Source organism: Haematobia irritans, chromosome 4 (genome assembly GCF_050003625.1).
Source record: "Haematobia irritans isolate KBUSLIRL chromosome 4, ASM5000362v1, whole genome shotgun sequence".
In the NCBI taxonomy this organism is placed as follows: Eukaryota; Metazoa; Arthropoda; class Insecta; order Diptera; family Muscidae; genus Haematobia; species Haematobia irritans.
This window is the reverse complement of record NC_134400.1, coordinates 170,243,982-170,265,245: the sequence shown is the minus strand read 5'-3', so window position 1 is coordinate 170,265,245 and position 21,264 is coordinate 170,243,982. Positions and strand designations below refer to the sequence as shown.

The following is a 21,264-nucleotide window of genomic DNA, read 5'->3' as shown; positions in this document are numbered from 1 at the left end:
AGTTGAAAATTTGCACAGGGAGTATAATAAGCATTGTTGCTATGCGTGCTAAATTTGGTTGAAATCGGTTCAGATTTAGGTATAGCTCCCATATATATGTTTTTCTGATTTCGACAAAAATGGTCAAAATACGAACATTTCCCTTTTAAAATCGCCTCTGCTTAGTCGAAAAGTTGTAAAAATGACTCTAATTTTCCTAAACTTCTAATACATATATATCGAGCGATAAATCATAAATAAACTTTTGCGAAGTTTCCTTAAAATTGCTTCAGATTTAAATGTTTCCCATATTTTTTTACTAACATTGTGTTCCACCCTAGTGCATTAGCCGACTTAAATTTTGAGTCTATAGATTTTGTAGAAGTCTATCAAATTCTTCCAGATCGAGTTATATTTAAATGTATGTATTTGGGACAAACCTTTATTTATAGCCCCCAACACATTTGACGGATGTGATATGTTATCGACAATTTAGATCTATAAAGTGGTGCATGGTATAACATAGTCGGCCCGCCCGACTTTAGACTTTCCTTACTTGTTTTTTTTTTAATAAGAAGCACTTTCTTGTCTGACAGCTTAAAGTGATGTCTCTACTCTGTATTATTTGGGAAATAATCATGAATAGGTTAACTCCAGATTTTTTTTTCAAAAACAGTATTCAATTACAAATGTTTATACAGCATTTAGTGAATTTTATGGTGCAAGATTTTCTTCAGTGATGAGACGCATTTTTCGTTGAATGGATATGCCAACAAACCAAATTGCCGTATTTGGAGCAAAGATAATTCATACGCCGTTCAAGAATCATTGGTCCTCATTTCTTCAAGAATGAGGGAGGACGAGCGTTATCGTGAATGGAAATCGATACAGAATCATGATGATTCACAGAAAAAATTTCACGAAAATTTTTCCAAATAATGTCTTAATTGAGTTTTAAAAAATATTTAATTAAAAATATAAATTTTAATTGACTTTCAATTAATTTTTTTAATTAATTGAATTTATTTTATGTCTGTGATTGAAGACATTTCAATTAAAACAATTATTGAATCAATTAATTTCGTGATTGAATCAGAAAAAAAATGTTGTTTGTTATTGAAACAATAATTCAACGACATTATTTGGAGAAATGGACCGGTGAATTGGCCTCCGCATTCGTGTAATTTGATGCAACTCCATTCGTTTTTGTGAGAATACGTGAAGTCATTGGAAACCAATATTCAACGTGTCGGTCGAGAATTGGACCTCCACAATGACCTTTGTGCAAAATAATCGTGGTGACCATATACCCCAAATTATATTTAAATGTTAAATGACAAGAAATTATCTACCAAATAATTTTTTTTTTGGCCATTTCATAATTTGACATGAGTTTTCTTGAATTTCAAGCTCTTAAAAAAACATCCTTTACGTGTAATTTGTGGGTCGTATGATTTTAGTAAATTTTTGCTAGAAAAGATGGAAGTTATGTTGATTTTTAAATACATCCTTTTAAACAGATCCTTCATCTAGTTTTTCCACATGCTATGGAGTTTTTTTGGAAAAGCGAAAAATGTTCTATGTGTCCATTCACAGACAAGAAACAAATATGTGATAATTAAATGGCGCAAAAAGCAATTAAAATTAAAAATTTCACCGCACCGAGGATTTGCATCTGTGCCATTTGGCTTGTTCACTTTCTTAGAAGTTATTTCAGGAAAATAAAAATATAAAGTATTTATATGGCATCTTGGTGTCTGGTTGATCCACATATACGTCCAGTCCCGTTCTCTTACCGATCTTCACCTCTGGTATCTGTTCTGGGGTGCCATTCTCCCACGACCATCATACCGGCGTTAGAATGCCACACTCGGCAGTTATGGCCAACCTAGGTCACTGATAATTGCGGCATCCGCCATTACACCCACCATCTCCCCTGTTATCCTTTTATGGTTCGTCATATTTAGTGTTACCGTCCATTCTCCTAACATCTTCAATCGGCTTCGATTTTGATACGAATCTCTATAGATCTCAAGTCCAGTATTATCTCCAAGGCTCTGGTTGACGTGGTCCGCATTGCCCCAGTTATGCCAAGACCGTTGTTGTCCGTTGGACCCGTTATAAAATTTCTATGTTTCGCCTGTCTCAAATCTGGTCTGGTATGACATTGACGGGGCAAATTTACACTTGTGGACATGGTTTGGACTCGTTCCAAACATATTTTTCTGAGTGTATCGGTAACTTCACATTACATTTCTTCGATGGGGTGCGCCGAAGTCAAAAAACTTTTTAGTTTGTGAGAAAGAAAATTATGTTTTTATACCCTCCATCATAGTATGGGGGTATATTAACTTTGTCATTCCGTTTGTAACACATCGAAATATTGCTCTAAGACCCCATAAAGTATATATATTCTGGGTCGTGGTGAAATTCTGAGTCGATCTAAGCATGTCCGTCCGTCCGTCCGTCCGTCTGTTGAAATCACGCTAACTTCCGAACGAAACAAGCTATCGACTTGAAACTTGGCACAAGTAGTTGTTATCGATGTAGGTCGGATGGTCCATATCGGTCCACTTTTACGTATAGCCCCCATATAAAGGGACCCCCAGATTTGTCTTGTGGAGCCTCTAACAGAAGCATATTTCATCCGATCCGGCTGAAATTTGGTACATGGTGTTGGTATATGGTCTCTAACAACCATGCAAAAATTGGTCCACATCGGTACTTAATTATATATAGCCCCCATATAAACCGATCCCCAGATTTGGTTTGCGGAGCCTAAAAGAGAAGCAAATTTCATCCGATCCGGCTGAAATTTGGTACATGATATTGGTATATGGTATCTAACAACCATGCAAAAATTGGTCCACATCGGTTCTTAATTATATATAGCCCCCATATAAACCGATCCCCAGATTCCCAATCCGGATGTAATTTTGAACATGGTGTTAGTATATGATCTTTAACAACCGTGCCAGAATTGGTCCATAACGGTCTATAATTATATATAGCCCCTATATAAACCGTTCTCCAGATTTGACCTCCGGAGCCTCTTGGAGGAGCAAAATTCATCCGATCCGGTTCAAATTAGGAACGTGGTGTTAGTATATGGTCGCTAAGGACCATACCAAAATTGGTCCAATCACACAAAAATTGGTCTACCAATAATCTACCAAGATTTTATTTCTATAGAAAATTTTGTCAAAAGTTTATTTCTATAGAAAATTTTGTTAAAATCTTATTTCTGTAGAAATTTTTGTCAAAATTTTCTTTCTATAGAAAATTTTGTCAACATTTTTATTTCTATAGAAAATTTTGTGAAAATTTTTATTTCTATAGAAAATTTTGTTAAAATTTTATTTCTGTAGAAAATTTTGTTAAAATTGTATTTCTGTAGAAAATCAAAACTTTATGTCTACTTTGTCAAACTGAATTATATACGTATTGGATCGATCTTTTTTGATTTAATATATACCTCGCATGGACTTACATACAATTTAGAAGATGGTGTTAGGAGGTTTTAAGATACCTTGCCATCGGCAAGCGTTACCGCAACTTAAGTAATTCGATTGTGGAATGCAGTGTTTAGAAGAAGTTTCTACGCAATCCATGATGGAGGGTACATAAGCTTCGGCCTGGCCGAACTTACGGTCGTATATACTTGTTTTTTTATATTTATTTTCAAAATCTTCTTCGCCCACTAGGTGTCATAAAAGAAAATGCCTATATCCACAATTTAGACGTTTAATTTATTTCCATTGCTATGCTAAGGGCCAAGTTATTCAAGTTTAATGATGACAATTTATACGACAGAAGCTACCAAAAGGATGGCTGTCAACAAAACTTGTAGAATTCAATTCTGGCATATATCTAAGTACTTTCTGAACGCGTGTGACATGGAAATTTATGCTAGGCAAGCAACTAACATTGTTGTCGTAGTGTGGTATGGTGTGTCTGTCTAGCTTTGGCCTTGCAGTCATTCGCAAAGGAAAATACCAACACCAACAATTGAGCAATAGACAACCATCCTGTCAGTTTCAAACAAACAAAAATAGGAGTTTTCAACCGCTAGTTTTCCTAGTTTTCCCATTCGGTTTGTCGTCATAGCCAGCCATGTAGCAGAAAATGGTATATGGTACATGTTGCTGGGCCCATCAAATGGCCAACTCTGAAACATGCAAACTTGTTTATGCCTGTGTTTAACAACTTCAAATGCGACAATGAAATGCAGCAGCAACAACAATGACATGAACATCAACTACCACAATAACCACCAAGTGACAATTGCCCTACAAGTAGTGACTGTGAAAGGCCTTTAAAATGGTCACATTTGTACAAAGAAACAATTCGTAATATTAACAAAAATTTTTATTACAACGAAGAAAAATAATTTCATTAATACATATGAGTTGATTAAAAGTTAATTGAATGAATTACGGCCATTTTCATGTAGCTACGTTAGGCTTTAACTGTCAGTTAACAGAAAATAAACTGCAAATATCTTCTGTGAGGTTAACTTTAACTGAAAAATGTTCAACAGTTAAGATCCTAACTGACGTATGGAATAAATAGGCAAAATGACAGATATCTCCACAGTACAGCTTAAAAGTTCGTTAGCTAACGTAGCGCTAACGGAGCTTCATGAAAATGGGGGTTAATGTCTTAAATAAACATTATTTAATTCCGAATATTATGTACCCTTCACAATGGATTGTGTACACAGAACAAAATTTCACGAAAATTTTTCCAATTAAAGTCTTAATTGAGCTTTAACAAATATTCAATTATAAATTTAATTGATTCAACAAATTTTTAAATTGAAACAAACATTAATAGTATCTATTAACTTTTTAATTGGATCAATTAATTTTGTAATTGACTGTCAATTAATTTTATAATTGATACTATCATTTCTGTGATTGAAGACATTTCAATAAAAAAATTAATTGGATCAATTAATTCCATGATTGAATCAGATTTTTTTTTTGTGTAGAAAGTTAAACTAAATACTTTCAACCACAATCGAATTAAATGGGTTAATATAACAGTTGCCAATCGCAAGGTTTTTATTTAACATTGTCTTCAAAATTGTGCGTTAGTCTTTATAAAGTCTGTGTTAAATAAAAAAGACAGAGCAAATTTCTATTTTCTGATAAAGAAAGTTCATCACACGCTTCCTATCGAAACAATTGTATTCAGCGACGAAACTCACTGTGAGATGATATCCAACTTTTTTGTCCAAAATATTAGAGCTTGACTTGCATGAATGAAGCTGCTGAGTCGCCCCGCCGAATTTAGCTGAGGCGGGCAATTTTTGGACAAATTTTTGCATGAATATTTCAAAGCATATAGAGACATCACATCGGAAGAACTTTGCTACTCCAGTATGCTATAGAAAACAAATCTGGGCTCGGTTTATATGGGGGGCTATACCTCAAAATGGTCCAATACGGTCAATTAGCATAATACGCAGGCCACAGTGGTGCCTGGCTTGGCTAAACAGGGTCATGGGTACTAACCCTGTTTCGACCAAACACCAAAAAGTTTTTCAGAGGTGGATTATCCCCTCTCGATAATGATGGCGACATTTCTGAGTATTTAAAAGCTTCTCTACGTGGTTTAAATCTACTAAAGGGTGATACGGTCAAAATTTGGTCAAGGGAAAACGCGTGTAAATCGGTGAAATCGTTTATTTAAAAAATCAAACTAAATTTCTTTTTCAAGTTAAATTAGTATAAAATTCAGGAAAAATATTCAGTTAGGCTTTCGCTTTTCCAAATCCGAATTGCCGGGCCTCACGCTTGACACCTGCAATCAGATTTTGTACAGCCACCTTGTCCACCTTCTTCGCCGCAGAAAGCCAGTTTGCCTTGAACTGCTGCTCGTCCTTAGCAGTTTTTTTGGTCTTCTTTAGGTTCCGCTTGACAATAGCCCAGTATTTCTCAATTGGGCGGAGCTCTGGCGTGTTGGGAGGGTTCTTGTCCTTGGGAACCACCTGCACGTTGTTGGTGGCGTACCACTCCATGGCCTTTTTACCGTAATGGCAAGATGCCAAATCCGGCCAAAACAGTACGGAACAACCGTGTTTCTTCAGGAAAGGCAGCAGACGTTTATTCAAACACTCTTTCACGTACATTTCTTGGTTGACAGTCCCGGAAGCTATGAAAATGCTGCTTTTCAAGCCACAGGTACAGATGGCTTGCCAAACCAGATATTTCTTTGCGAACTTTGACAGTTTTATGTGCTTGAAAATATCTGCTACCTTTCCCCTTCCTTTTGCCGTATAAAACTCCTGTCCCGGAAGCTGCTTGTAGTCGGCTTTGACGTAGGTTTCGTCGTCCATTACCACGCACTCAAACTTCGTCAGCATCGTCGTGTACAGACTCCGGGATCGCGCTTTGGCCGTCGTATTTTGTTTATCATCGCGATTTGGAGTCACTACCTTCTTGTAAGTCGATAGTCCGGCTCGATGTACGGTTGTAGACGATACACCCAGCTTATTTGCGGCATCTCGGAGAGAGAGGTTAGGGTTTCGCTTGAAACTACCGGCAACTCTCTTTGTCGTCTCAGCGGCTTCCGGTTTTCGATTTCCCCCCGATCCAGACTTCCTGGCTGTCGACAAACGTTCCCCAAACACTTTAATTACATTTGTAACGGTTGATTTGGCAACTTTTAGCGATTTTGCCAGCTTTGCGTGCGAGTAGCTCGGATTTTCGCGATGCGCGAGCAAAATTTTGATACGCTGCTCTTCTTGCTTGGACGGCATTTTGACAACTGAAGAGTGAATTCCAAAATCAAAATAGGAGCAACATTCTACACACACACACCTTCAAAATGAGGGGTGTTCAGGTTTTTTAAATGCAAAATTGAAAGAAATACGTCAAGTTTATATTGACCAAATTTTGACCGTATCACCCTTTAAACTTCACTGAAAAAACAGTGACCTTCATTTAGAAAATGTAGGTTAATTATAGAAACTTTTAACTAAACTGTATTGCAAACGCTGACAAATACAAGAAAATGTATTAGACATAATAAATTTTTTTCACTTGTTAAAAAAAATTTTTCAGTTTGAAGGAAAAAATTTTAGTTCAAAATTGCAAGAATGTCATTAGTACCATACGAAGTTCAAGATGGGCGCATTTGTAGTAAAATTTATAAATTTAAAGTAATAATGAACTATTTTGTGAGAAGTACGAATTTAGTAAATCTTTATGCTTCATTTGTGTATAATTTTGTCCAGTTTTTAAGTTAATTTAACTAACATACGCAAAAAATTACTAAAATAAAGGAAAATTTCTCCAAACTTAATAATACCATCAACTAAAATAAAGTTAAATTGACTTTAGTGAAATAGAGGATTCACTTTTCTTGAGTGTTGGACCATAAAAAATTACACTACAATAACGGAACTACGTTACATAGGGGGTAATGGACTGAATAGTCTAAGTGAGCCTGAATCTTAATCGGGCTGCCACTTTAACCTAGGGGGTAACCCTGCCAGCAGGAAGAGACACCATTTGGAGTTGAATCGTTCGAGATCTTTTGTTTTGGCGAAACTGATCATCTTTGGTGGTGGGTATAATAAATTGATCTTTTAGTTCTGCGCATAGGAACCTTGTTTTACATATAAAGGGTGATTTGTTAAGAGCTTGATAACTTTTAAAAAAAAAAACGCATAAAATTTGCAAAATCTCATCGGTTCTTTATTTGAAACGTTAGATTGGTCCATGACATTTACTTTTTGAAGATAATTTCATTTAAATGTTGACCGCGGCTGCGTCTTAGGTGGTACATTCGGAAAGTCCAATTTTGGGCAACTTTTTCGAGCATTTCGGCCGGAATAGCCCGAATTTCTTCGGAAATGTTGTCTTCCAAAGCTGGAATAGTTGCTGGCTTATTTCTGTAGACTTTAGACTTGACGTAGCCCCACAAAAAATAGTCTAAAGGCGTCAAATCGCATGATCTTGGTGGCCAACTTACCGGTCCATTTCTTGAGATGAATTGTTCTCCGAAGTTTTCCCTCAAAATGGCCATAGAATCGCGAGCTGTGTGGCATGTAGCGCCATCTTGTTGAAACCACATGTCAACCAAGTTCAGTTCTTCCATTTTTGGCAACAAAAAGTTTGTTAGCATCGAACGATAGCGATCGCCATTCACTGTAACGTTGCGTCCAACAGCATCTTTGAAAAAATACGGTCCAATGATTCCACCAGCGTACAAACCACACCAAACAGTGCATTTTTCGGGATGCATGGGCAGTTCTTGAACGGCTTCTGGTTGCTCTTCACTCCAAATGCGGCAATTTTGCTTATTTACGTAGCCATTCAACCAGAAATGAGCCTCATCGCTGAACAAAATTTGTCGATAAAAAAGTGGATTTTCTGCCAACTTTTCTAGGGCCCATTCACTGAAAATTCGACGTTGTGGCTCGTTAGTAAGTCTATTCATGATGAAATGTCAAAGCATACTGAGCATCTTTCTCTTTGACACCATGTCTGAAATCCCACGGGATCTGTCAAATACTAATGCATGAAAATCCTAACCTCAAAAGAATCACCCTTTACAAGGTCCTTATTATCAAACCTATTGATGTAAGGAATTCCAACATTTTTTTATATTCTTTGAATCAAGGCCATCTGTAAGGCCTAGAAAAAATTTTTCTTTGCTATTGATTAGAGACTATTTCCGAAGTTGTTGCTATTGTTGTTGTTGTTATTGGCTCATAAATAGTAACATCATGTGTATGAGCATGTATATATGTATGTGTGGCTTTATCAAATTGTCTATGATTCTCCTGGAACCTGGAATGAAAAATATCACGTATCATTGCTAGGAAACATGGGCGACAAGCAACTGTTCCTGAACCCAACTCCATTCGCTGGAACAAGTTGCTAAGAACCATTATGCATTATACGCATTTTCATGGCCTATGAATTCAATTGGGCCCCATGTTGATGACTGGCGTTCGTTGTTGTTAGAATGGAGCATAATATGGTGGCCATCAAATGACCAACAGTCGTCAACTGATGGTATGGATTACATTGCAGCCTTAAGCTTAGTCCTATTAACTATTCGTATTTGCATTTTTGTTTGATATTGAAAATAAATTCTATGACTGCTTTCGTTCATTCTTTTGTAATGTAGGATATTAATGTTCGAAACGAAATTGCATTATTTCTTAAAAAGAAAATAAATCGAATTTTCATTACTTTTCTCGAAATAACATAAACGATCAGATATTAGAGTTTCTATTTAAGACAAAAGCTTCCAAAAATAGAGGATTAGATCATAACATGTGATGGGAAGCTACAGAAAAAAAACCGTAGTTAAACTAACGCACAATTTACCTTATTTTTATTACAAAAAAAATATATATATTTTTTTGTAGTAAAATTTTATTAGTCTTTGTGAAATTTTCCACAGCCTAATTCAATTTTCCTTTTTATATCCTGCTCCACACTGTGGAACAGGGTATTATAAGTTAGTGCATATGTTTGCAACAGAAGGAGACGAGATAGACACATGGTGTCTTTGGCAAAAATGCTCAGGGTGGGCTCTTGAGTCGATATAGCCATGTCCGTCTGTCCGTGAACACATTTTTGTAATCCAAGTCTAGGTCGCAGTTTTAGTCCAATCGACTTCAAATTTGGCAAAAGTATGTGTTTTGGCTCAGAATAGATCCCTATTGATTTTGGAAGAAATCGGTTCAGATTTAGATATAGCTCCCATATATATATTTCGCCCGATATGGACTTATATGGCCCCAGAAGCCAGAGTTTTAACCTAATTTGCTTAAAATTTTGCACAAGAAGAACAATTAGTACTATAGTCAAGTGTGCCAAATTTTATTGAAGTCGGTTCAGATTTAGATATAGCTCCCATATATATTTTTCGCCTGATATTGACTAATACGGTCCCAGAAGCCAGAGTTTTACCCCAATTTCATTGAAATTTTGCACAGGGAGTAGAATTAGCATTGTTGCTATGCGTGCCAAATTTGGTTGAAATCGGTTCAGATTTAGATATAGCTTCCATATATAGCTTTCGCCCGATTTACACTCATATGACCACAGAGGCCAATTTTTTGCTCCGATTTAGTTGAAATTTTGCACAGGGAGTAGAATTAGCATTGTTGCTATGCGCGCCAAATTTGGTTGAAATCGGTTCAGATTTAGACATAGCTCCCATATATAGCTTTCGGCCGATTTACACTCATTTGACCACAGAGGCCAATTTTTAACTCCGATTTAGTTGAAATTTTGCACAGCGAGTAGAATTAGCATTGTTGCTATGCGTGCCAAAATTTGGTTGAAATCGGTTCAGATTTAGATATGGCTCCCATATATATCTTTCGCCCGATTTACACTCATATGACCACAGAGGCCAATTTTTAACTCCGATTTAGTTGAAATTTTGCACAGGGAGTAGAATAAGCACTGTTGCTATGCGTGCCAAATTTGGTTGAAATCGGTTCAGATTTAGATATAGCTCCCATATATATGTTTTTCTGATTTCGACAAAAATGGTCAAAATACCAACATTTTCCTTGTAAAATCGCCACTGCTTAGTCGAAAAGTTGTAAAAATGACTCTTATTTTCCTAAACTTCTAATGCATATATATCGAGCGATAAATCATAAATAAGCTTTTGTGAAGTTTCCTTAAAATTGCTTCAGATTTAAAGGTTTCCCATATTTATACCCTTCACCACTACTGTGGTACAGGGTATAATAAGTTTGTGCATTTGTATGTAACGCCAAGAAGGAGTAATCATAGACCAACCTTTTAGTATACGGATCGGCTTAGAATTAAATTCTGAGTCGATTTAGCGATGTCCGTCTGTCTGTCCGTCTGTCTGTCCGTCTGTCTGTCTGTCTGTCTGTTGATGTATTTTTGTGTGCAAAGTACAGCTCGCAGTTTTAGTCCGATTGTCCTAAAATTTGGTACAGAGTCCTGTTTCGGCTCAAAGACGATCCCTATTGATTTTGGAAAAAATCGGTTCAGATTTAGATATAGCTGCCATATATATTTTTCACCGATCTGCTCATAATTGGCGTGTATATCAACCGATCTTCCTCACATTCCGTACATCCGAATATTTTATGAGTCTCGAAAAACTTGCAAAATATCAACAAAATCGGTTCAGATTTAGATATAGCTCCCATATATAGCTTTCGCCCGATTTACACTCATTTGCCCACAGAGGCCAATTTTTGCTCCGATTTAGTTGAAATTTTGCATAGGGAGTAGAATTAGCGTTGTAACTATGCGTGCCAAATTTGCTTGAAATCGGTTCAGATTTGGATATATCTCCCATATAAAGCTTTCGCCCGATTTACACTCATATGACCACAGAGGCCAATTTTTAACTCCGATTTAGTTGAAATTTTGCACAGGGAGTAGAATTAGCATTGTAGCTATGCGTGCCAAATTTGGTTGAAATCGGTTCAGATTTAGATATAGCTCCCATATATATGTTGTTCTGATTTCGACAAAAAGGGTCAAAATACCAACATTTTCCTTGTAAAATCGCCACTGCTTAGTCGAAAAGTTGTAAAAATGACTCTAATTTTCCTAAACTTCTAATACATATATATCGAGCGATAAATCATAAATAAACTTTTTCAAAGTTTCCCTAAAATTGCTTCAGATTTAAACGTTTCCCATATTTTTTTACTAACATTGTGTTCCACCCTAGTGCATTAGCCGACTTAAATTTTGAGTCTATAGATTTTGTAGAAGTCTATCAAATTCTTCCAGATCGAGTGATATTTAAATGAATGTATTTGGGACAAACCTTTATATATAGCCCCAACACATTTGACGGATGTGATATGGTATCGAAAATTTAGATCTACGAAGTGGTGCAGGGTATAATATAGTCGGCCCCGCCCGACTTTAGACTTTCCTTACTGGTTTTTTAAATAAAATTGTGTTCCACCCTCGTGCATTAGCCGACTTAAATTTTGAGTCTATAGATTTTGTAGAAGTCTATCAAATTCTGTCCAGATCCAGTGATATTTAAATGTATGTATTTGGCACAAACCTTTATATATAGCCCCCAACATATTTGACGGATGTGATATGGTATAGAAAATTTAGATCTACAAAGTGGTGCAGGGTATAATATAGTCGGCCCCGCCCGACTTTAGACTTTCATTACTTGTTTAAATATGTACTTATTTATGAGTATAAAAATCAATCACCGTACACATAAGTTCAATATGAACAAAAGCAGAAGAAAATGTTCGTACAATTCCCCAAAAATTGTAATATGGCCACGAATTGGCGCCAATGATTTTTTCTTTAATTATACCCTCCTCCATAGGATGGGGGGGGGGGGGGGTATATTAAATTTGTTATTCCGTTTGTAACACATGGAAATATTGCTCTAAGACCCCATAAAGTATATATATTCTGGGTCGTGGTGAAATTCTGAGTCGATCTAAGCATGTCCGTCCGTCCGTCTGTTGAAATCACGCTAACTTCCGAACGAAACAAGCTATCGACTTGAAACTTGGCACAAGTAGTTGTTATTGATGAAGGTTGGATGGTATTGCAAATGGGCCATATCGGTCCACTTTTACGTATAGCCCCCATATAAAGGGACCCCCAGATTTGGCTTGCGGAGCCTCGGAGAGAAGCAAATTTCATCCGATCCGGCTGAAATTTAGTACATAGTGTTGGTATATGGTCTCTAACAAAATTGGTCCACATCGGCCCATAATTATGTATAGTCCCCATATAAACCGATCCCCAGATTTGGCTTGCGGCGCCTCAAAGAGAGCCAAATTTCATCCGATCCGGCTGAAATTTGGTACATGGTGTTGGTATATGGTCTCTAACAACCATGCTAAAATTGGTCCACATCGGTCCATAATTATATATAGCCCTCATATAAACGGACCCTCAGATTTGGCTTGCGGAGCTTCTAAGAGTAACAAATTTCATCCAATCCGGTTTATATTTGGAACATGGTATTAGTATATGGTCTCTAACAACCGTGCGAGAATTGATCCATATCAGTCCATAACTATATAAAGCCCCCATATAAACCGTTATCCAGATTTGAACTGCGGAGCCTCTTGGAGGAGCAAAATTCATCCCATCCGGTTCAAATGTGGAACGTGGTGTTAGTATATGGCCTCTAACATGCATGCAAAAATTGGTCCACATCGGTGCACTATTATATATAGCCCCCATATAAACCGATCCCCAGATTTGGCTTGCGGAGCCTCTAAGAGAAGCAAATTTCATTCGATCCGGTAGAAATTGGGAACATGGTGTTAGTATGAGGTCTGTCTGTTGTAATCACGCTACAGCCTTCAATAATAGCGCTATCGTTCTGAAATTTGGCACAGATTCGTTTTTTGTTTGCAGGCAGGTCATGTTCGAAGATAGGCTATACGGGTCCACGTTTTGGTATAGCTCTCATATATAGACCGATCTCCCGATTTCGAGTCTTGGGCTTCTAGAAACTGCAGTGTTTATCCCATTTGCCTGAAATTGGGAATCTATAGGTATTTAAGGACCACAAATAGGTATTTCGAATATGGTGTTAGTCGGTCCATGTGTTGCTTTGGCCTTTAAGAAACCGTAGTTTTTTTCGATTTAACTGAAATTGGAAATCTACAAGTATTTTAGAACCGAATATGGTGTATATCGGTCCATTTTTTGGTATAGCTCTCATATAGCCCGACTTAATTTCTTGATCTTCTACACCTTCAAAAAAATCGATTCTGTAACATATACCCCAAACACATTTTGCTTCAAGCATATATATTTTCAGGATTGGTCCAAACAAAATATTGTTTGTATTGTCCAAACATAATATGTTTGTCACCTTAGGGCATACACTGGTAGTAAAAAATTTTAATGAAGATCCTTTGTGTGGATATATTTTTAAGGCGTCAATTGATTACTTCCATTATTTTACTAGCAGCATACTTTCTAGGTCTCTCTTTCTAAACACATATATGTTTATAGACTATTTCCAAATTAATATATGTTTGCATCTAAGCATATTATATTTACAACCATTTCATGTCCCAAACATAATATGTTCTAACATATTAATATATATGTCCCAAACATGTTATGCTAGTTCGTGAACTTGCACTTAAAAATATTGTGGTAAAAAATTTGAGTTCCAAACATATAATTTTTACACCCAAACATATGAACAACAGTCTTTTTCGTCCATGTACAAACTGTAGTTTTTGTCCGATTTGCCTGAAATTGGAAATATACACGTATTTTAGGTACACAAATAGATGTACCCAATATGGTGTTTATCGGTTCAATTTTGATATTCTTAACACGCAATTTCCATAAAACAAAAGAGATATTTTTGGGATATCTAGAGGTATTGTGGGTCCAAAAATATGATGTGTATGGGTCCATGTTTTGGTATAGACCGATATCTCGATTTGACTGCATGAGAAATTTGAACAAATTTTTGTATAGTTATTAGAGAGCATATGTCTACATCACGTACCAAAATTTCAACAAGATCAGATGTAATTGGCTCTTGCACGAGCCTCCGCAAGTAAAATCTGGGGGTCGGTTTACCTTAAAGTGGTCCGATATGACGTATGTGCAATACCGTCTGACCTATACCAATAGCTGCTACTTGTATCAACTTTCAATTTGTTTCGATTGGACGTTAGAGTGATTTCAACAGATATCGCTAGATCGTCTCATAATTTCACCACAACCCAGAATATATAATCTATGGGTTCTGAGACCACTATTTTGATGAGTTACAAACGGAATGACAATGTTAGTATACCTATTTTTTCCGAATTTGTAGGTAATTTCATCTTCTCCCATAAATTTCTCACTACCGCATGCACCAGTCCAGAAGATGTAGGACATGGTGGGTCAGGTATTTTGTGTGTGAGTAACAAACGAAATTTACTTTTAACGTTAAAAAAATTGAATTTAAGTCAAATAAAATATAAAATTGAATCGCTAATTGTAAATTCTAGTTTATTTGTTGTAAAACAAAACACTGTATACGAAAGGTGAATTTCGTTTATCTAAAATTTCGTTCCCGAGGAAAATGTTTGTTTTTGAGTGTCAACAAATTTTCATTCAATTTATTAAAATCTGCTATAAGCTTAAATGTACGGTTTTCCATGACTTTCTTCATACATAGATATTCCTTAGTTCAAGTAAGAACTACATAATTTAATTTATAATAATCCCATAGTTAAACCATGACATACGTATCACTGCCACAGAAACGTTATTTTACTTTGATCCAATCTCCAATTTTGGAATCATATCTAATCACAAAATATTGAGCGACTCATTATATGATTTTTGAAATTTGAGAAAGTCTTTTATGTATGTTTATCTTAAACAAAAACAAAAACCAAAGCCTTGAGAAATGGTCTCCGCTAATCATGATGTTCTTCCCCATTTAAGCCCATAGTCTTTCCCCATTCGCCTCTTCGGCCATTTGCTAGCCATGTCAAAAATATTATTGGCAAATTTGATTATTAACATGGCTGATTGCAACTTACTCAAAAGTCACTCCAATGAAAAGAGTCTGTCTGGCGATAGAAAGACGGCAAAACCTTCTTGAAGCCCACCGAAGCATACCATGGCTAACAATAATCCAAATAATAATGGCCGTCCTTTTAGGCCAAGTTTCTTGCCTATGTCGTTTTATTTATTTATTTTGTTTTTGTCATTTTTATTGGTATCAATTGAAATTTGATATTTTTCTGCTTTCTGCTTCATAGGTTTCACCTTGTAGTAGTAGTAGTAGTTGTTGTTGTTTTTTTTAGTGCGGGTTCGCCACAAAATGCAATAAAGGGTAATGGTTGCCTTTTGTTTTCAATGAGTACGTCGTCAAAATGATCGACATTGCCGGAATGTTGCTTATTGGGATGAACCGATATGCAATATAAGGGCATACATTTCGTTAAAAACAATTCAGCCAGATTTAATCAAACATCCTTATAGAGCATGGTTGCCACAGTTTATTTTGCAAACCGAGTAAGATGTACTTCAATTTTCTATAGAAATAATATTTTGACAAAATTTTCTTTGGAAATACAATTTTGACAAAATTTTCTATGGAAATAAAATTTTGACAAAATTTTCTATAGAAATAAAATTTTGACAAAATGTTCTATAGAAATAAATTTTTGACAAAAATTTCTATAGCAATAAAATTTTGACAAAATTTTCTATAGAAATAAAATTTTGACAAAATGTTCTATAGAAATAAATTTTTGACAAAATTTTCTATAGCAATAAAATTTTGACAAAATTTTCTTTGGAAATAAAGTTTTGACAAAATTTTCTATAGCAGTAAAATTTTAACAAAATTTTCTATAGAAATAAAATTTTGACAAAATTTTCTACAGAAATAAAATTTCGACAAAATTTTCTATGGAAATAAAATTTTGACAAAATTTTCTATAGAAATAAAATTTCGACAAAATTTTCTATGGAAAAAAAATTTTGACAAAATTGTCTATAGCAATAAAATTTTCTATAGAAATAAAATTTTGACAAAATTTTTTATAGAAATAAAATTTCGACAAAATTTTCTATGAAAATAAAATTTTGATAAAATTTTCTATAGCAATAAAATTTTGACAAAATTTTCTATAGAAATAAAATTTTGACAAAATTTTCTATAGAAATAAAATGTTGACAAAATTTTCTATAGAAATAAAATTTTGACAAAATTTTCTATGGAAATAAAATTTTGATAAAATTTTCTATAACAATAAAATTTTGAGAAAATTTTCTATAACAATAAAATTTTGAGAAAATTTTCTATAGAAATAAAATGTTGACAAAATTTTTTATAGAAATAAACTTTCGACAAAATTTTCTATGGAAATAAAATTTTGACAAAATTTTGTATAGAAATAAAATTTTGACAAAGTTTTGTATAGAAATAAAACTTTGACAAAATTTTCTATAGAAATAAAATTTTGATAAAACTTGCTATAGAAATAAAATTTCGACAAAATTTTCTATGGAAATAAAATTTTGATAAAATTTTCTATAGAAATAAAATTTCGACAAAATTTTCTATGGAAATAAAATTTTGATAACATTTTCTATAGCAATAAAATTTTGACAAAATTTTCTATAGAAATAAAATGTTGACAAAATTTTCTATAGAAATAAAATTTTGACAAAATTTTCTATGGAAATAAAATTTTGGCAAAATTTTGTATAGAAATAAAATTTGGCAGCATTTTCCATAGAAATAAAATTTTTACAACTTTGTCTATAGAAATAAAAATTTTACAAAATTTTCTATAGAAATAAAATTTTGACAAAATTGCAACAAAGCCATCACATGATGCACGAAAGTGGCTCTTCGGTATTTTGGACCATTCCCATCTTGAGATAATCTATGACTTTATTATTTGTGCACTGAAAAAAATATTGTCGTGAGGCCAAAGATTTCATGTCTTTAAAATACGAATGCAACTTTTGCTTAATATAAAGTTTTGTTCCAAGTCCAAGAGTCGAAAAACTTTTCAATGAAGTCGTATTATCCTTATGATTAATTGATTCCACTTAAAAATGGATATTATTACATTAAAAAAAATATGTTTGGGCTAAGGTCAACTTGACTTTAATAAATCAGAAAAATTCTTTAAATTTAATGAAATTGTCTTTAAATTTGTTGTCTTTTTGCATCTTGACTACAAAGCAAAAAATCATTCAAATATAGGACATGTTTTTCAACACTTTATTTTAAAGACGTTTTTTGCTTGAAACATAGCATAATTTCTACTGGAAGTCAAGTTTGAATTTGAAAACTGAAGTTGTCGTTAACTCGTTTTTAAAGGACTTTGATGGTATATGAAGAAAAAATGCTGAAAAAAAAAGAAAAATTAAAATTTGCTTGCTAGAAGCAAGTACCCAATTTTTGAAGAGAATTGTGTCTTAAAAGTATCCTTACTTGTATTCTCCGCTTCTTTGGCTCGGAATCAATACCAAAATTGTTAAAGTAAAGACAAAATCTTTGCAACCGGACATGCTTTTTTTCAGTATGAGTGTCAAACTTACTCTCCAAAATGCTCCAAACATTGTGAACCGGAAAATTTGATGGTCATTGTATTAAAGAAATGAACAAAGTGACGCCCTTTTTAGTAAAACGAGGAACTTCCGTTTTATACCATTGGTTGACGCGTGATGAGGAATTTCCACGGTCTGCGGTCGAAATATTTGTCTGGCCAGGTCCTCAATACAGTCTTTAGGATATTTTCCGATAATTAATTTTGTCCCACGGTTAATGAAAGGTGGGGAGCGACCATCGGCCGCTACACCCAGAGAAGGAATATGATCACCTCAAACATGTTTTAAGAGCAAAATGTTATTTTTGGGTGGTGACAATGTAACATGGTTTTCGCAACCATGTTATATTCTCGGAAATCATGTATCTGATTTCGGCAAGCAGGTTATATTTGACGAGAAAATAACATTTTAGTGACAAACATGTTACATGGTCACCATACAAAAATAACATTTTGCTCTAGAAACATGTTTGAGGTGATCATATTCCTTCTCTGCGTGTACATCACACATCATTATCATTGGCAGGGCTTAAGTTCTGCTGGCCAAACGAAGATTTAAAATTTCAGTTTGCCACTTTGACAAGTAAACCTGATCACTCGATTGTTCACAGACTGTTCAATTTGGAATAGCTTTTTATTGGACAAGCCCGAATTTGGTTAAGTGTCACTTTAGACCAAACGAAACTACTTTTTGGAACTTCAATGGACTTAGTCCAATTATCAGGATGACTTAGATTCGTTCCGTGGTATATTCAGTTCACGAGCAAGTTTTCGACAACTGCGGCTGGCCTTCACTTTTCGAATTATTTTTGTCAGATGTCACACAAGCAGTTTAGAAATGTTAACAACCTGAAGTTGGTTGCAATACATATAAGCCACACTGTATAATGAGGACTGTACATATTTATTTTATTTATAGTTATTTATTTATTGAACCTATGTAATACAAAAATCCTGTACCACAACCCCTCTTATGTGTTAACTGCTACCATTTTTCATATACTTACCAATGGCGAATAGAATGCTGAACTATCCACACCAATACTTTGATAAGGATTTTGATCTGTTGAAGGATATGGAGTACCATATACCCCCACACTTGCTGCAGGTAATCGTGAATAACTTGATAGAGCCAATCTAGCCGAATCATATTGGCAGGAGCATACTGTTTGTCCTGATACTGGATCGGTTATAATGGGTCGACCATTTTCACAACAAGAGCCTGCGCCAGCTGATCCTGCACTATTCGATCCCAGCGAGGTATTTGCTATATTTGAATTTGTTCCAGGGTTTTGACTACTACCTCCAACATTGTTCGAGTGCTGTGATAGGCCATCAGGACTTAGGGCACCTGTAGAAACTTCAGTCGTATTGCCATTACCAGTATTTACAGTGGTCGTCGCTGCTGCAGTCGAACGACATTCACCCCCGGAAGGACTATGGGCTGGTGCATTCGGACTAGTCAATGTGGCTGGGCCACTAGCTGTATCGCCGGTCTGGGGTGATTGTGTGGGATTATTGGAGAGTAACTGAAAGTAATTAGAAATAAATTAGAAATTTGTCATGCCATATTTAGTGGAAGTCAAGAAAATCTCAACTTCGATAGGTGTCACTCTTCATAAAAGGTGGCATGCTCATTTGAAAAAAGTTGCATAAAAAGTGGCACAATTTTTATATAGAGAAAAAGTAACAATTAAATGAATTTATATCAGAGTTTTATATAGAATTCTAAAGAATCTTTTGTCAATTCAGATTCTCACTCACCTAACAATTATTTCATTTGAAAAGATTTCATTCACTAGGTTTTTGTTTGCCTAATTTTAGACGTTTTTCTGTGTTCAGTGAAATAATTATGAGAAAAACAAGGAAAATTGCTCACAAATATAATATTCGAATCAAAAACTTTGTTAAGATCATTTTAGTAACGGGATGTTGTCCGTAATGGAACTTGCTATCGAAATGTGCGAAAAATTTTACAGTATAAATTAATGTAAAAAAAAGGTGGCATCAAAATATACAAAAGAATGGTATTTAGTAGCACAACAAAAAAGTTACACATAACTACGAAAAATTAATTCCCACACGAAATTTAAATTTGCAAGTCTTCCTATTTTTTACCCACAGAATCTTCTTCTGAGTCGATCTAACCCTTCCTGCATTTCAACATGTACACTGACAAAAGGCATGTCCGGTTCCACAATCTTTACACTAATGATTTTGCAGTGATTCCGAGCCAAAGAAGCAGAGCATTGAAGTAAGGATTCACATAAGACGCAATTCTCTTTTAAGTTTTGCGTACTTGATTCTAGTAAACAAATTTTATTTTATTTGTTATACCCTCCACTATAGGATGGGGTTATATTAACTTTGTCATTCCGTTTGTAACACATCGAAAAAATTGCTCTAAGACCCCATAAAGTATGTATATTCAGGGTCGTGGTGAAATTCTGTGTCGATCTAAGCATGTCCGTCCGCCCGTCTGTTGAAATCACGCTAACTTCCGAACGATGTAGTTCGAAGTTGATGTAGGTCGAATGGTATTGCAAATGGGCCATATCGGACCACTTTTACGTATAGCCCCCATATAAACCGACGCTCAGATTTGGCTTGCGGAGCCTCTTGGAGGAGCCAAATTACTCCGATTCGGTTGAAATTTGGTACATGGTCTTAGTATATGGTCTCTAACAACCATGCCAAACTTGGTCCATATCGGTCCATAATTATATATAGCCCCTTGCACCACGGTGCCACCGTGGTGTAATGGTTAGCATGCCCACCTTGCATACACAAGGTCGTGGGTTCGATTCCTGCTACGAACGAACACCAAAAAGTTTTTCAGCGGTGGATTATCCCACCTCAGTAATGCTGGTGACATTTCTGAGGGTTTGAAAGCTTCTTTAAGTGGTTTCACTGGAATGTGGAACGCCGTTCGGACTCGGCTATAAAAAGGAGGTCCCTTGTCATTGAGCTTAACATGGAATCGGGCAGCACTCAGTGATAAGAGAGAAGTTCACCACTGTGGTGAACTTCTGCCACAAAACCTAACCTAACCATATAGCCCCCATATTAACCGATCCTCAAATTTGGATTGCGGAGTCTCTAAGAGAAGCAAATTTCATCCGATCCGGCTGAAATTTGGTACGTTGGGGTATTATATTGTCTCTAACAACCATGCAAAAATTGGTCCACATCGGTCCATAATTATATATATCCCCCATATA

The 21,264-nt window shown here is 35.2% G+C and overlaps 1 protein-coding gene across 1 annotated transcript in view; it reads right to left on the bottom strand.

Moving 5' to 3' along the window:
* ara (araucan) overlaps positions 1-21,264 on the bottom strand; it is a 118,802-nt gene that overhangs the window by 51,052 nt on the left and 46,486 nt on the right. Inside the window, exon 2 of the mRNA XM_075305540.1 lies at positions 19,051-19,572. Coding sequence (XP_075161655.1) covers positions 19,051-19,572 — 522 coding nt within the window. The remainder of the gene's footprint in view (positions 1-19,050; positions 19,573-21,264) is intronic.